General features: G+C 38.7%; 1 protein-coding gene and 1 pseudogene across 1 annotated transcript; one reads left to right on the top strand and one right to left on the bottom strand.

Moving 5' to 3' along the window:
- Positions 1 to 6,180: 6,180 nt before the first annotated feature.
- Positions 6,181 to 6,889, bottom strand: LOC129651254 (bax inhibitor 1-like; annotated as a pseudogene).
- Positions 6,890 to 7,792: 903 nt separating this feature from the next.
- On the top strand, positions 7,793 to 15,490 carry KRT39 (keratin 39). The gene is made up of 8 exons (XM_055579620.1): positions 7,793 to 7,852; positions 8,631 to 9,266; positions 10,119 to 10,201; positions 10,931 to 11,087; positions 11,807 to 11,968; positions 12,084 to 12,209; positions 13,531 to 13,751; positions 15,148 to 15,490. The coding sequence occupies exons 1-8, from the start codon at positions 7,793 to 7,795 to the stop codon at positions 15,488 to 15,490; spliced, it is 1,788 nt and encodes a 595-aa protein (XP_055435595.1).
- Positions 15,491 to 17,438: the final 1,948 nt, after the last annotated feature.

Below are 17,438 nucleotides of genomic sequence, written 5' to 3' on the forward strand. Positions count from 1 at the left end.
TTAACCTATTTTTTCACTATGTTATCTAAGCATTTTCCTTCCTAATAAAAATATAAGATTGTTTCATGATCATTATTTTGTGGTTTCATAAAATACCTTAAGGTACACTGGTCTGTTATTGGACAAGTAGGGTGTAAGAATGAATATTTCCACATATTTAAATGGCAAAGTAGAGAACTGCCAGAAAGTTAAAGTAGACATGTATTTCCCTATTTCCCTTCCTAAGTATGGCTAGAAACCCTGGAAGTCATATATAAAACAAAAGCAGACTCTAAAAAGTTGGAAGAAGCCAAACCATCTAGATTCAGGGAACAACAGAGTGGTGAATTCCCTGGGGTTTTGTTTTGCCTCATATACCCTGGAATTGTGAGCTGGAGAAACCAAGAACCCAGTAACACCAGCTGGTACAGACAGAAAAAAAAAATGCTCCAAGAAGAGGAGAATAAAGGGAAGAAAAGGGAGGCAAGGTTTCTAAACTTCACTTGAACTGACAAAATGTCAAGTCCAGTAGACCATGATATGCATATATAATGTAATACCTAGAGCAATTGCTTTCAAAGATATACAAAGAAATACACTTAAAAACATTATAGACAAATCAAAGTGGAATTCTAAAATGTGTTCAAGGAAGGCAGGAAAAAGAAAAATGAAAAAACCCAGAGAGAACAAACAGAAAACAAAAAAGGAAGTGTGGACTTAAGCCCTACCATATCAATAATTACAATAAATAGAAAAGGTATAAATACATCAATTAAAGGACAGAGATTGGAAGAATGGATTAGAACAAGCATGACACAATTCTATGCTTTTAACAAGAAGATCACTTCATACAATCACCACATACAATGGTATAGGTACATTGTAAGTAAAGGGATTGAAAACAAAACTAATCACACAATTGTTCATAGAAGCTTTATTGATAATAGCTAACAACTACAAACAACCAAAATGTGCTCAAAATCTTAAGGTCATTATGCTGAGTGAAAAAAAGGTAGTCTTGACGGGTCAGATACTGTATGAGTCTATTTACATGACATTCTTGAAATAACAAAATTATAGAGGTGGAGAACAAATAGGTGTAGCATGAAGGAGATCTTTGTGTTAGTTGAATTGTTGCACATCTTAATTGCAGTGGTGGTTACCTGAAACTACATGTGTGAAAAAACATTATATAGAGTGAAACACAAACATTGTATCAATATGTCAGCTTCCTGATTTTGCAACTGTACTACAGTTAAATGACATATAACCATTGCAGAAAACCAGGGTATATGGGCGCTCTTGTACTATCTTTGCAAATCCTTGTGACTCTATTACTGTTTCAAAATTTAAGAGTTTGAAAAAAAACCAGAAAACTGGAGAGAATTCTTCTCCTCAATTTTCTATTTCTACCTTTTTAAAAACCCAGAAATAAAGCACATAACAGTAATAATAATAATAGTTAATACAGGTTGAAAGAAAAATCAAGTTTGAGACCTAAAATTTTATGCTAGATGTTTTATATAGCATCCTCCTGATTTAACAATAACAAAAAAGTAATGAAAATACTCGAAATAAACTAAGGGAAGTTTATTTGTTCTCTAAATCTGTAAGTCTATTTTCATTTTGCTCTATTTACATGACATTCTAAATAGACTTACTAAAATCTATTTAGTAAGACTTACATTCTAAATAGACTCAGTAAGTCTATTTAGTAAGACTATTTAGTAAGTCTTACATTCTAAATAGACTTACTAAATCTGTAAGTCTATTTTCATTTTGCTCTGTTTGTTTTTTATATTCACCATAAAAGTGAGATCATATGGTATTTGTCTTTCTCAGACATTTCACTGAGCATAATGTCTTCTGAATTACATCCATTGTAATTGTCATTGCAAATGGCAAATTTCATTTTTTATGGCAGAGTAATATTGCATCTTCTTTATCCATTCATCTATCAATGGACACTTAGGTTGCTTCTATTATCTTGGTTATTGTAAAGAATGCTGCACTGAAAATGTGGGTGCCTATATCTTTTTGAGTTAGTGTTTTTATTTCCTTCAGGTAAATATGCAGAAGTCAAATTTCTGGATCACAGGGCATTCTATTTTTAGGCTTTTTAGGAACCTCCCTACTGTTTTCCATAGTGGCTGCACCAATTTATATTTGTCCATATCCCTTTTCTCCACATCCTCCCCAAAACTTGTTATTTGTTGTCTTTCTGATGATATGCATTCTGATAAGTTTGAGGTAGTATCTGATTATGACTTTGATTTGCATTTCCCTGATGATTAATTTTGTTCAATATTTTTTTCATGTGTCTGTTGATCATCTGTATGTCTTCTTTGGAACAATGTCAATTCAGGTTCTCTGCCAATTTTTAATTGTGTTTTTTAATGTCAACTTGTCTGAGTATTTTTATATTTTGAATATTAACCTCTTAAAAAATATACCATTTGCTAATTTTTTCTCCAGCTCATTAGGCAGCCTTTACATTTTGCTGATGGTTTACTTTGCTGCACAAAAGGTTTTAGTTTGATGTGTTCTCATTTGCTTATTTTTGCTTTTGTTTCCCTTGCCTGAGGAGATACATCCAAAAATAATATTGCTAAGGCCAATTTCAAAGAAAGAATACTACCTATGTTTTCTTCTAGAAATTTTATGATTTAGGATCTTACATTTAAGTCTTTAATCCATTTTGAGTTGATTTTTGTATATGGTGTGAAAAGTGGTCTCTTTTCATTCTTTTACATAGCTCTATCCAGTTATCCAAACACCACTAATTGAAGGAATTCATTTCCTCATTCTTGTATTCTTTGCAATAAATTAATTGACTGTATCTGTGTGGGTTTATTTCTGAGCTCTCTATATTTTGTCTCATGATCTATCTGTCTGTTTTTATGCCAATACTGTACTGTTTTGATTGCTGTAGCTTTGTAGTATGGTTTAAAATCAGGGAATGTGATACTGCTTTGTTCTTCTTTCTCAAGGTTGCGTTCAGTATTTGGGGTCTTTTGTGGTTCCATAAAAAATTTATGACTACTTGCTCAGCTCTGTGAAAAATTTCTTTGGTATTTATATAGCAAATGCATCAAATCTCTACTTTGTCTTCAGTTCAGTTCAGTTCAGTTGCTCAGTTGTATCCGACTCTTTGCAACCCCATGAACCGCAGCACACCAGGCCTCCCTGTCCATCACCAACTCCCAGAGTCCACCCAAAGCCATGTCCATTGAGTTGGTAATGCCATCCAACCATCTCATCCTCTGTCGTCCCCTTCTCCTCCTATCCTCAATCTTTCCCAGCATCAGGGTCTTTTCAAATGAGTCAGCTCTTCACATCAGGTGGCCAAAGTATTGGAGTTTCAACATGAGTCCTTCCAATGAACACCCAGGACTGATCTCCTTTAGGATGGACTAGTTGGATCTCCTTGCAGTCCAAGGGTCTCTCAAGAGTCTTCTCCAACACCACAGTTCAAAAGCATCAATTCTTCAGCACTCAGCTTTCTTTATAGTCCAACTCTCACATCCATACATGACCACTGGAAAAACCACAGCCTTGACTAGACGGACCTTTGTTGACAAAGCAATGTCTCTGCTTTTCAATATGCTGTCTAGGTTGTTCATAACTTTCCTTCCAAGGAGTAAGCATCTTTTAATTTCATAGCTGCACTCACCATCTGCAGTGATTTTTTCTTGGGTAGTATGGTTAATTTAATAATTTTATGTCTTCCAATCCATGAGCACAGTATATATTTCCATTTGTTTGCATGGTCTTCAGTTCTTTCATCAGTGTTTTGTAGTTTTCAGAGTACAGGTCTTTCACCTTCTGATTAAATTTATTCCCAGGTATTCTATTTCTGATGTAATTTCAATGGGATTATTTTCTTAATTTCTCTTTCTGATAGTTTGCTATTAGTATATAGAAATACTACAGATATCTGTATATTATTTTTGTATCTGCAACTTTACTGAATTCATTAGTTCTAATAGTTTGGGGTGCTTCTTTAGGATATTATATATACATATAGTAACATGTCATCTACAAACAGTGACAGTTTTACTTCTTCCTTTCCAGTTTGGATTCCTTATGCTTCTTTTCCTTCTCTGATTGTTGTAGCTAAGACTTCCAATACTATGTTGAATAAAAGTAGTGAGAATGGGCCTCATCTTATTCCTGATCTTAAAAGAAATACTCTCAATGTTCATCATTAAGTATAATGTTAACTGTGGGCTTGTCACATATGATCCGTTTTTGCTGAGGTATGTTCCCTCTATACACACTTTGTTGAGAGTTTTTTAATAAATGGATGTTGAATTTTTTCAAAACATTTTTCTCCGTCTATTGGGGTGATTCTATAGTTTTTATTCTTCAGTTTGGTAATGTGGTGTGTCACATTGATTGACCCATAAATATTGAACCATTGCATGCCTGAGATAGATCCCATTTGTTTGTAGTATATGACACTTTTCAGGCATTGTTGAATTCAGTTTGCTAATATTTCATTGAGAGTTTTTACATCTGTGTTCATCAGTGATGTTGCCCTTTCGTTTCCCTTTTCTTGTGGTGTCTTATCTAGTTTTGGTATCACAGTGATGCTGGCCTTGTAGAATGAATTCAGAAGCATTCCTTTCTATGCAAATTTTTCAAATAGTTTGAAAAGGTGAATAGTAAAACTCACCCATGAAGTCATCTTGTCCTGGACTTTTGTTTGTTGGGAGTTTTTTGTAGTATTGATTCAGTTCCATTATTGGTAATCATCTGTTCCTATTTTCTCTTTCTTCCTGATTCAGTATTGGCAGATTGTACATTTCTTGGAGTATATCCATTTCTTCTAAGTTGTCCATTTTATTGGTTTGTTATTGTTCATAGTAATCACTTATGATTCCTTGTATTTATGTGGTATCAGTTGAAAATCTTTGTTGTTGTTCAGTCACTAAGTCGTGTCTGACTCTGCAAACCCATGAACTGCAGCATGCCAGGCTTCTCTGTCCTTCATAGTCTCCCTGAGTTTGCTCAAACTCATGTCCATTGAGTCTGTGATGCCATCCAACCATCTCAACCTCCCTTCTCTTGCCCTCAATCTTTCCTAGTATTAGGGTCTTTTCCAATGAGTCACCTCTTCACATCAGGTGGCTAAAGTATTGGAGCTTCAGCTTCAGCACCAGCCCTTCCAATGAATATTAAGTGTTGATTTCCTTTAGGATTGACTGGTTTGATCTCCTCACTGTCCAAGGGACTCTCAAGAGTCTTCTCCAGCACCACAGTTCAAAAGTATCAATTCTTCAGCACTCAGCCTTCTTTATGGTCCAACTCTCACATTCAAACATGACTGTGGGAAAAATCATAGCTTTGACTATACGGACATTTGTTGGCAGAGTGATCAAAGTGATGTCTCTGCTTTTTAATACACTGTATAGGTTTGTCATAGCTATTCTTCCAAGGAGCAAGCATCTTTTAATTTTATGGCAGCAGTCACCATCAGCACTGATTTTGGAGCCCAAGAAAATGAAATCTAACACTGTTTATATTTTCCCCTTCCATTTTCCATGAAGTGATGGGACTAAATGCCATAATCTTCATTTTTTGATTGTTGAGTTTTAAGCCAGCTTTTTCACTCTCCTCTTTCACCTTCATCAAGAGGTTCTTTAGTTCCTCTTCAGTTTACGCCATTAAAGTGGTATCATCTGCATATTTCAGGTTGTTGATTTTTCTCCCGGCAATCTTGATTCCAGCTGTGCTTCATCCAGTCCAGCATTTTGCATGATGTATTCTGCATATAAGATAGATAAGCAGGGTGAAAATATATAGCCTTGAGGTACTCCTTTCCCAATATTGAACGAGTTTGTTATTCCATGTCCAGTTTTAAATGCTGCTTCTTATCCTACATATAGGTTTCTCAGGAGGTAGGTCATGTTGTCTGGTATTCCCATCTCATTAAGAATATTCCACAGTTTGTTGTGATCCACACAGTCAAAGGCTTTAGCATAGTCAATGAAGAAGAAGTAGATTTTTTTTTTAATTCCCTTGCTTTTTCTATGATCCAGCATATATTGGCAATTTGATCTTTGGTTCCTCTGCCTTTTCTTCTCTTTTTTTTTTCTGATGCTTTTCATTATCACAGAACATGCCAACTGTAATGTGTGCAAAGAGGTAAAGAGGGGTGGGAAAGGAAGTCAAATTGGGGAAGGCTGGATGACTGCTTCACTTCTTCCTATTATTCTTCCTATTCATAGCCAGGATCATCATGAGCTTTCTGAAGAGAGTTACAAAATCTAAGAAGAGGTCAACACAATGCCAGATATAATCTTTATCTCCATTTTCAGCCTTTTCAATAATGAGTTGAGTATCAAAAAGGACAAAGCCACACATGACCACCAGCCCCGCATACAGGCTTGCCTGGAAAAGCCAAATAGATCCGAAGAATAGATTCCCCAGGAAAGACAAGAGCATCAGGCTCATGGCTGACATCAAGATACCTCCTAGAAAGAAGTAGTTATGGCACCTGGTACAGAGTGCACTCAGGGTGAAGCAAGTGAAGATCATTGCTGGGACCATGAAGGCAGTGAGAAGGATGCTGGGGTTGATGGCAATGCACAAGTCCAGAGCAAGGCCCAGGCCAACTCCAGTAAGGAAAGCAAATCCAGCCAGAAGTCCCAGTCTTTTTTTGCTTATATTCATGGCTGTGAGGTGTTGCCATCAGCCGAATCATCAACCCCAGAGAGCCCAAGGCAGAGAGCAGGCCAGCCTGAATGAAATGGGTGACCACATGGACATAGGCCCCTGCAGCCACCACAAACATACAGAGGACAAAACTGGCGGAGACCTTCTTCAGGTGCTGCTGTGTCGAGGGGGTTATGTGGGAAAATTTAAAGAGTGCATCAAAGTTGATCTTCCAATCAAATATATGCATGATGCTAGGAGAAGGCAATGGCACCCCACTCCAGTACTCTTGCCTGGAAAATCCCATGGACGGAGGAGCCTGGTAGGCTGCAGTCCATGAGGTCGCTAAGAGTCGGACACGACTGAGCGACTTCACTTTCACTTTTCACTTTCAATCATTGGAGAAGGAAATGGCAACCCACTCCAGTGTTCTTGCCTGGAGAATCCCAGGGATGGCGGAGCCTGGTAGGAGGCCGTCTATGGGGTTGCACAGAGTCGGACACGACTGAAGCGACTTAGCAGCAGCAGCGTCTGTGGGATACAGCCTCCGCTCTTCTGACCCACCTCTCAGGAGCCCATACAGCTCTTCTATCACTAGATGTGCTTCTCCCCTGCCTTTTCTAAGTCCAGCTGTACATTTGGAAGTTCTCGGTTCTTGTACTGCTGAAACCTAGCTTGAAGGATTTTGAGCATAATCTTGCTGGCGTGTGAAATGAGTGTAATTGTACGGTAATTTTAACATTCTTTGGCATTGCTTTTCTTTGGGATTAAAATGAAAACTGACCCTTTCCAGTCCTGTGGCCACTGATGAGTCTTCCAAATTTGCTGGTATAATAAGTGCAGCACTTTAACAGCATCATCTTATACCTGTCTAAATTTATTCTTGCATATTTTACATTTTATGGTACTACTGTAAATTGCATTTTTTTCCCCTTCCATTGTGTGTTAGGCAGAATAATGAGTCCCTAAAGATGTTCATGTCCTAATCCCAGAAACTTCAAATATATTAGGCTACATGACAAAGGAGAAGAAAGGTTACTAATTAGCTGACCTTAAAATAGGAAGATTATCCTAGATGACATCAGTCCAATGTAATCACAAGGGTTCTTCCTTAAATGTGGAAGATGGAAGCAGAAGAGTCAGTGTTAGAGTGATGCGATGTGAGAAAAACTTGACTGGCTATTGCTGGCTTTTAGGATGGAAAAGCCAGCAAGTCAGGGAACATGGATAGGCTCTAGAAGCTGGAAAAGGTAAGGAAATTATTGTCTCCTAGGTCCTCCAGAAAGGATCAAGAACAAAATACTAATAAAGTATTTCTTAAGAATAATGCTAATTATTCCTGAAAAAGAGCACACTTATCTTGCAGCAGATTATGTTTAAACAGCAAACATAAACCAACACCATAGCAAATTTTTAGCTAATGTAATACAACAAACAAACACTGAGTACTAAAAGTGTGAGTTTTGGAAACTCGAAAGGTGACCAGCCTGTTTTCCAAGGAATTTCTTATTAGCAATCAAACCCAACCTGGAAATCTAAAACAGAAATCCAGCAATTACTTAGCGTCTTAAGACCAACATGTCAGAACAATGAAAATGGGAAATTCTGTTGGACATACCAAAATAAAATACTGATTTCTAAGTTCACCAATAGTTATTAGATATTGGTAGTTTCCCCTTTTTAGAGAAGAAAGGAAAAGAAGGATGGACTCATTCCTGATCGAGCTTAATGCCATGGGAAGAGGTCAACGAGGACTTAATGAACTTAATATACTCACACTTGCTTAATAATGGATGCAGTTAGAATCATGATGACAGATCCTTTTGAAGATATAAGGTGAAGCTCTGAATCTAACGATAAGTAGTAGTTGTGATGGGTAATAACTTAGTAACAGCCTAAATACACATTTTTATGAGACAAGTAGCCCTTCTCAGGCAAGTAAAAAGCAGACTAATGAGATGTTCCTGTGGGATTTGATATATAAACATTAGAAAGGAGAACTTCCTGCCTACTGTGACACCACCTACAGCAGAGGCTATATAAGTGCTTCAAAGAGGAAAAAGCCAAGAGGCTTGGAATTTAGAACCAGTCGTGGTTGCCTTGAGCTTTGGATCCCGGAGACCACAGACTTTGAAATCAACCAAAGCTGGGCACACACTCTGGATACCAAGGGCTGTACAACAACTATGTCTTCCACAACACCTTGCCAAAGCTGTTCTGGGATTACAGATTTAACAACCATCCTTCCTAACACCAGCTGCCAGCATGGTGGTCTTAAAGCCAATAGCTGTCAACCAACCGGCCATGTTCTGAGAACTCTCCAGTCCCAGGACTACGAACCCACTCCTTGCTTTTCTCTCACACCCCTCTGCTTAATCAACAACTTCAACACCTGTCCCTTTCTGGATGATTGTGGCTGGTGTGATGGTGGCATCAACAGTAATGAGAAAGAGACCATGAAAATCTTGAACAATCGCCTTACTAACTACCTGGAAAAGGTACGAATGCTGGAACGAGAGAACGCCACACTGGAGTGCAAAATCCAGGAAGAATGTAACAAAGAACTCCCGGTCATATGTCCTGACTACCTGTCCTACTATGCAACCATTGAGGAGCTCCAGCAAAAGGTACGCTTCTTAGGAACGCGTTATAATTACATTGTGAGTTGATGTTCTCAAAGCAATAGTCATTTGCTAAACTTTAGTATTTTAGTTCATTTTATACTGAAAAATATTTTGTAGAGTAAGAAAATTTCTTGAATGAAATTGTTGAGGCAATATTTAGAGTTTTACAGCTTTTCATTTTCCAGAGTTACACTCTGCTATCAGATAACACATGACCAAGATATATTAATATCTGCTGCCATTTCTTTAACAAAGATTAGAAAACAGGGATCTGAGAAAATGAATTTTGTTTAAACAAGATCCTAAACAATTTAACTTGTGTCCATTTTTTTCAATCATCGTCACTCTTTTCTCCTTTTATGCTCATTTCATCATCTCCAAATTGTATAGTTTCTTCCCATGCCAAACCTAAAATTCTGAATGATATGCTGCTGCTACACATCATGGATTTTTTTTTCTGTTACATTTTTTTCAAAAAATATTTATTGGGCACCAGCAACAATGTACCAGACATTATTCTAGGCTCTGGGAACAAATTGGTGAACTAAAATGTCTCACCCTCATAGCACGAACATTCCAGTGGACCCTGGTATGTTATGCAAATGTGCGATGAACTTTATATTTTAACAGCAAAACATCTACAGAAGTTTTTGTTGAAGTAATTTTTTTGCTGATCTTTAAGGAAAATAACAAAAAACTCTGACTTCCCAAACTTCCCCAGCATACTAAGCATAGCTATGAAAAGCCTAACTAGCCTCCCCCTGTTAACTGAAACACACATAAGCCCCTTGGAGGCTCTTAAAGGAGGATATCTTGGTGTTTGTCTCATTTGTGTGTGCAACTTCTTAATTCTAGATCTTGTGTACCAAGGCTGAGAATTCCAGACTGGTTTCACAAATTGACAACACCAAACTGACTGCTGATGACTTGAGAGCCAAGTAAGCCCACCCAGCTCTGTCGTTCATGACAGAGTTCACCCTGCGTCTGATGCTACACAGTCCCAATAAGACCATCTCCAAGTCTACTCACTCTCCTGCCCATGCCATGTCAGCACCAGACCAGAGAAGACCACCAAACTCACTATAAATGATTGAGAGTCACGACCACTCACATGCATCCAGTATCTGCAGTTTATAACATATGAACTCATCTGATTACCTGCACAATAGTCAATAAGATAGATAGAGCTAATGTATTACTATCCCATTTAAGGTGAGAAACTGAGGTTTAAAAGGCTCCAAGGCATGCAACTAGTACAAGGCAAGATGAAAACTTGGACCCAAGCTTGCTAAATCTTAATTTTGCTCTTTGCATTTACACTACACTGCCTCTAGTGGAAGGAGAAGGACGATAAACTCATTCATCTTAAATCACAAGAGAGCACCACTGACAAACCAAGGAATCATAATTCAGTGCAGTTCAGCTGCTCAGTTGTGTCCAACTCTTTGCGACTTTTTGCGACCCCATGGACTGCATAATTGCATAACTGTATAATTTGCAAACCCATTTTGATGTTTTCAAATGATTCTACCTTTAAAGAGAATAAAACCTCTGATGGAAACATAAGAAATGAGAAGCCTAGTGAAAAATGCAGAAGAAAGTTCTTCTTGGCTTGATTTACACCATCTACATTTTAATACCTACTTTTTCATGTCTCACTTCTATAGGTATGAAGCTGAGGTGTCCCTACGCCAGCTAGTGGAGGCAGATGCCAATGGCCTACAGCAGATCCTGAATGCACTGACGCTGGGCAAGGCTGACCTGGAGGCACAAGTCCAGTCTCTGAAAGAGGAGCTCCTTTGCCTCAAAAACGACCATGAACAGGTTAGAGATAGACCAAGAGAGTTATTACAAACTAAGCCTCTAAAAGTAGCATCAATTTTTTTGAGGTGAATTTGACAAAAGTTGTCCCCACTAGCCACTACTCTGTTTTACCTTGATTATATCTACTACTACTACCATTCATTGATTCAGTGTGTTTCAAATCTGTTGCCTACAACACAATATCTGAAGCCTCCACTGTCCTCTCTAGTTTTTCCAGGAGAAGGAAGCAACCCAATTTTCCTGTGCTCACAGATTTCCCATCTTTTTATAGGCATCTCTGCACAGACTTCTGCCACTACTGCTATAAGCCAATATTGGCATAAGGACATATTGGCATCATAAAGACTATGATCTCTCATTATAAATTTCACCTCAATGTCACTTCACCCGTTACCTATGGAAATGATCTAAATTCTTTTAAATCCTGATCTTGCTAGTTAATTCCTTGTAATATTGCACATACTTGAACACACAGTCATATCTGAAATAGCCTTAAGTCGTAACATGTTTTTTTTTATTTATTTATTTTAATTGGAGGCTAATTACTTTACAATATTGTAGTGGTTTTTGCCATATAATAGCACCTGTAAATCATGTATTCCTTTATTGTGGGCTTTCTTTCAGATGCAATTAAGCTGAATTATCACTGTTAGACTGAAACAAGAGCACAAGAGGGTCATCTGTTCATCAAATGACTTCACATTCTTTTCTTTCCATAGGAAATCAGTTCCTTACAGAGCCAGCTTGGGGACAGACTCAACATTGAAGTGACCAGTGCCCCGTCTGTTGACCTAAACCGGGTTCTACGAGAAATGAGATGTCAGTATGAGTCGATCATGGAGACAAACCGCAAAGATGTAGAAGAGTGGTTCAACACACAGGTAGGGAGGGTAGAAAATGCAAAAACAAAAAGTTAACCCTACTTCCAGGGGCCCTTGAAACACAGTCAAGCTTTCCCTGCATGATATCCTTTGATGGCCTTTGACTGTGTTTCAGATGGAGGAGCTGAACCAGCAGGTGGTGACCAGCACTCAACAACAGCAGTGCTACCAGAAGGAGATCATTGAACTGAGACGCACCATGAATGCTCTGGAGATTGAACTGCACGCCCAGCACCGCATGGTACCTGAAACACTGACCAGATCCAGCACAGCAGTGATGGCAATAGTCCCTGAATCTGTGGTGCTGTGTTTCCCAGCGTGTGTCCCTTAGAACAATAGTTTCCTAAAGGGTCTGTGCTAAAAAAAGACCTTGTGATCAAATAAGCCAGAGAAATCCTGGATTAAACAAAGGTGAAACAGAGTACCTTCCTACAGGCCTTCAATAAGCTGATGTTCACCATGAATCAACAAGAAAGGGATATATAGTATTCAGCATTTTAGAACTCATTTGACCATGGACTCCTTTTTTTTAAAAGAGCATCTCACAGCAATGATAATCCATGGAGTATACTTTGGGAAACTCTATAAGAGCATTTTATTATATGCAAAACAGTTTTACAAACTATCAAATTTATTAAAATAATCTTTTGAAGGACATGGCATAATTATTAAGCCAATTTTACAGACGAGGCTCAGAGAGCTAAGGTGGCTTTACCAAGTCAAAGCCAAGAGAAGTTTCATCTCACTTATTTTGTAGATGGAGATATGAGCTCCTGAGGCATTAAGTAACTTGTCAAAAGTCACAAAAGAAATTCAAGTCTGAGCCAGAATGCAGGTTCCAAAGCTGGAACCACTTCTTCCTCTTTCTACAACCTCCCTGAAGTAGGAAATTATTTAAATGCTCTGGTATGTAGGGTATTAGGAAGACCTTGCCCCAAAGCTGGTTTTGTCACCAGCTGGTCAACTCATTTAAATTCCTGAGCCTCAGTTTTCTCATCTGTAAAAATTAGAATAATCATGCAAGTCATATGTTATTGAAAACTAAAATCCCATTATATATAGTCATACAGAATGATAGATCAGGAAAGAACTTCAATTACCAAAGGTTCAACTCTCATATTTTACATGTAAAGGAATTGCTTCAGTGAAGGAATTGTTTATGGCTAACTGCTGCTCACTTCCTTTTTCTCCTTTTTAAGGTACAAATCCTCATAAAGCGAGGTGCCATGGTAATGTGGTTTTAATGCCTAAGTGTAAAATACATTGGAATTTTTTTTCTGTTTTAGGTAGGAGAATGTGGTAGGAGATTGTCAGGTGATTAAGGAAGAGGAAGATAATTATTTAAAGAGATGCCCAAAGAAAAAAGATAAAAGCAAGTTTTAACATAGTTGATAATTTTATTTTTAGATTTGTTTGGTTAGGAAGTAATAAGAGGGCTTGGAGAGTCATTAGTACCTGTCATTAAAAAAAAAAAAAAACACTGTTTAAAATGATGCTGATCACAAATGACTTGGGTTTAAGGGAGTCATCATTAGAAATTCTCCTTTCCTCCTCTGTGATAGAGAGACTCCCAGGAATGTGCCCTGACAGAAACGGAAGCCCGCTACGCAGTCTTGCTGGCCCAGATCCAGTGTCTGATCGATAACCTAGAGGCTCAGCTGGCAGAGATCCGGGGGGCCCTGGAAAGACAGAACCAAGAATACGAGATTCTGCTAGATGTCAAGTCACAGCTGGAGTGTGAGATTGCCACATACCACAGCCTTCTGGAGAGCTCAGATGGCAAGTACGTAAAATAAAAGCAGTTTCTGCAAGAAAAGGCTCAAACACACACATACGTGTGCTGCCACCAGCAACGGGGAACAATCACCTTGGTCTTCTTGTCGGTGATGGGGCGCTTCGGCTGAAACAGTCCATCCACTCTCTCTAGAGCTGTGCCGTTTGGAGGCCTACAATCGTAACCTAGTCCAAATTTGAGGGGTGAGCTGAACTGCATTGTTTTTGAAGAGCCAGTGCTCCAGACTGATTCCCTACTGGCTGGCTAGCTTCTTAAAGTCTTAAAAATTACTAGGGGAAAAAAATAGTTTCCCCAAAGATGAACATTCCTAGTGATTTAGAGATTTTTCCCCTACTGAGATGAAAATCTGACTGTCATAAGATCGAATAGGACAACCATGTTCCCTTAGGAGAAACGTTCTGCTCAGGATGAAACTCCTAGCCTTGTCCAGTCACTTGCCCTTGATGGCCAAGAGCAGCATGTACACATGTGTGTATCAGCATCTTTTACAGAAGTTGTGATTTTGTTAATGATAAGAAGCTAACCAACTCATAAAGAACTGATAAGGAGTATGAGCTCTTTGAATCAACTCCATCCAAACTAATGCCCCAAATGCAGACTTAGTTTACAACTGCTAAGGAGACTTCCTTCCCAGAAACAATCAGTGAACTCTGTTCACAGCAATCTTTTCACTGGCATGTCCACATTATATTAGCACAATGTTCACCTCTGTGATCACTCTGAGGAGCTATAACATACCAAAGTACCTTGAATCATCCATCAAAGAAACATGATGCTTCCTCAAAGAGTTCTCACTTGTAACTCCTCCCAACTCTAATTCTTTAAAGATTAGTCACTTATAGACACCCAGAAGATACTTCAGAGATCTTGGATGAAGCATTGAGGACTCTTCCATAGATGGAGATTGGTCACCAAAAGAACTGTGACTAACACTCTCATTAGGGAAAATACAAGATTAACTTCCTTTCTTCATATAGTAAGCCCTCTGACTTGTCCCTTCTCACTGTTGAGTTCCCACTATATCCATTCTACAGATGAAAAACTAAAGCTCAGGAGGGTTAACTGACTTATCTGAGGTCACCAGCTGGCAAATGACAGACCTGGGCTCCACTCCTGTCTTGGACGCCTGGCCTGTTCATCCAACGCTACGGCATTGGCTGTAATGGCAGCTTACATAATCTAGCACGTCTAAACCTAGGATGCTGCTTTCCCATGGGTCTGGTCTGATTCTTTTTCTTCCACTGGTGCTTGTGTAAAATGAATAAACAAGTATTAGGAAGTACTTGTTTTAAGTGACACATATTGAAAAATTAATCACTGCCATGTTTCTCCATAGCCACCATTGCCTTCCCTCAATCACAAGCAAAATTCTGTTTTTTCCTAGGCTTCCCTGTCACTCGTGTGCCATCAAGCATGAGCCTTCTGCTTGCATATCCAGCAAGGCCAGGACCATGGAATGCACAGCCCCAGTTCACACATCATCCTTAGGCCCCTGTGGGATACATGAGTCCCGCAGCCCCTGCAGCATCCTGCCCAGAATTCTGGTTAAAATCTGCACCATCACTGAGGAGATCAAGGATGGGAAAGTCATTTCTTCTCACAAGCACGTGCAGCCTTGCTTCATCACCAGAACTGCCAAAGCCTGGCGTCCCAAGGTGATAAAAATGACTCTGATTCATGAAAGAGAGGTCAATCCTTGTTTCTGCCAGAACCCCCCAGTCCCTTGAGGTACTTAGTTTCTTGCTACTACATTGGGTCCCCTTTGCTAGATATAAGATTTTTTATTCTGCTCCTTCCCTAAGTCATTGCCACCAACACGACAATAAATGACATTTCTCTGGAAGCACATTTCCCATGTATCTGAAGGTCAGGCACTGATATGTAGGTGTGACAAGGTGACCTACATTACCTGACTCCACAGGTGATGGGCAGGTTCTCTTGTGTTCATTCAGGCCTGTTTACTTACGTTCTTCTCTAGAGCCGGTCAGACAAGTTTGAGGGTTGTTTTTGGCCACAGAACATGAAGGTGAAAAGTTAAAATCTTCCCTTCTAAACTCCTTATTTGTATATAGAAAGAAGCTTATGTGGGGATGGCATGAACAGAGAAAAGTCTTTAATACTTAGTTTCCTTGAATAGTCATGAGTCTGAATCCTATTCACCTCTGTTGTCTCAATGACTGTTTATCCACACGTACACACTCTGCCTGCTCTCAAATATTTTTTTTAATTTTTTACTTATTTTATTTATTATGCTCAAGATGTTTTGGGCTTCTTGAATTTTAAGTTTTACAACTCATGGGTTTGAGGATATTCAAGTCCTTCATCTCCCATTCTCTGTTCTCTCTCTGCACTCCTTCTAGATGAAGACTGGAGTTTTTCCTCGTTTTTATTTTTGTTTGTGTGAATGTATTTTGTTGTATGTATTTTGTCTGCCTGCATGGCATGCAACGTCTTAGTCCCTGGACTAAGGATGGAACCCACACCCTCTGCATTGAAAGCACCAAGTCTTCACTACCAGACTGCCAGGGAAGCACCATGCACAAAAATATTTTTAAAGATGTATACATTCTCCAAAACTTTGTAAATCATCAGGCTTTCCAAACATTTTCATCAAGAATCAGGAATCATTGTGGGGTATGAATCCAGAGCATTTTGAAGAAATATCTTGGATCCTTTCATTAAATGTTTGCTATTTCTCTTTCTATTCTTTAGGGAATGGGCTTTAGTTCTGATTGTTTGACAAAGGACATGTAGCTGGAAATCTCAAGACATTACCCTGCTCCTCTATCTCCCTGTGACAGGTGCCATGAAAAAATAACTTAGATGCCTGCTTCAATCTATCAGAATAGAGAAATCGACTCAATACCAACAAACTTTGCAGAGAAGTAATCAAGAATAATTCCTGCTTGCAAGCAGTCCCAATGTGAGAACGCACCATTTAGGTACCAGCCATTATCAGAGCTTCTTACAGTAAGGTCTCAGACTGTTTAAATCAGTCTGTACAAAATTTTTTTTACCTTTCCAGAAGTTTCAGTAAATAATTTCAACCCACACACAGAATGTGAAGCCAAAAGTCCTGAAGTCCTATACTTGCCACTTTCTAACCATGACTCTGGCAAATCTTGAGCCGTCATCAAATTTAATTCCCTTATTTGTTAAATGAGATTCATGCCTACTTCACAGGGTTGTTGTGATGATCAGATGAAGTTTCTATGTGATGCAGTTTCTATGTGAAGCTGCTCTGTATGCTGAAAAGTACTATACAAATGTTTTTATATAAGCCCTAGAACTAATTTTATCATTCTTATCTCATGTTAAAATTCTTTCTCTGTGAATTTAGTTCTCCAGTCATGATTTTGGAGTTTTAATAGTGTTTGGCTTTGACAGATAAAAAGAATAGAATAAGATCTCCTGTGATCAAGCCCACAGTTCTACTCAATAAAACATCTTTGAAGTCTTAGAGCACGTATCAGTATCAGTTGATGGCTGTGGCCACATCAAAGATGAAAGCATTGGTTAGCTCACAGCTTAGCCCTACACTTCCTCCAGACGAGTAGCAAATTACACTAAGCAAATGGGTTGCAGGACTCCCAGAGGGATCTATTTTCTATCAATAATCTCTTTTAACTCTGAATGCTCAAATTACCTCTGATCAGCACTTCCTTGCATTCTATC

Source organism: Bubalus kerabau, chromosome 4 (genome assembly GCF_029407905.1).
Source record: "Bubalus kerabau isolate K-KA32 ecotype Philippines breed swamp buffalo chromosome 4, PCC_UOA_SB_1v2, whole genome shotgun sequence".
Classification (NCBI taxonomy): domain Eukaryota; kingdom Metazoa; phylum Chordata; class Mammalia; order Artiodactyla; family Bovidae; genus Bubalus; species Bubalus kerabau.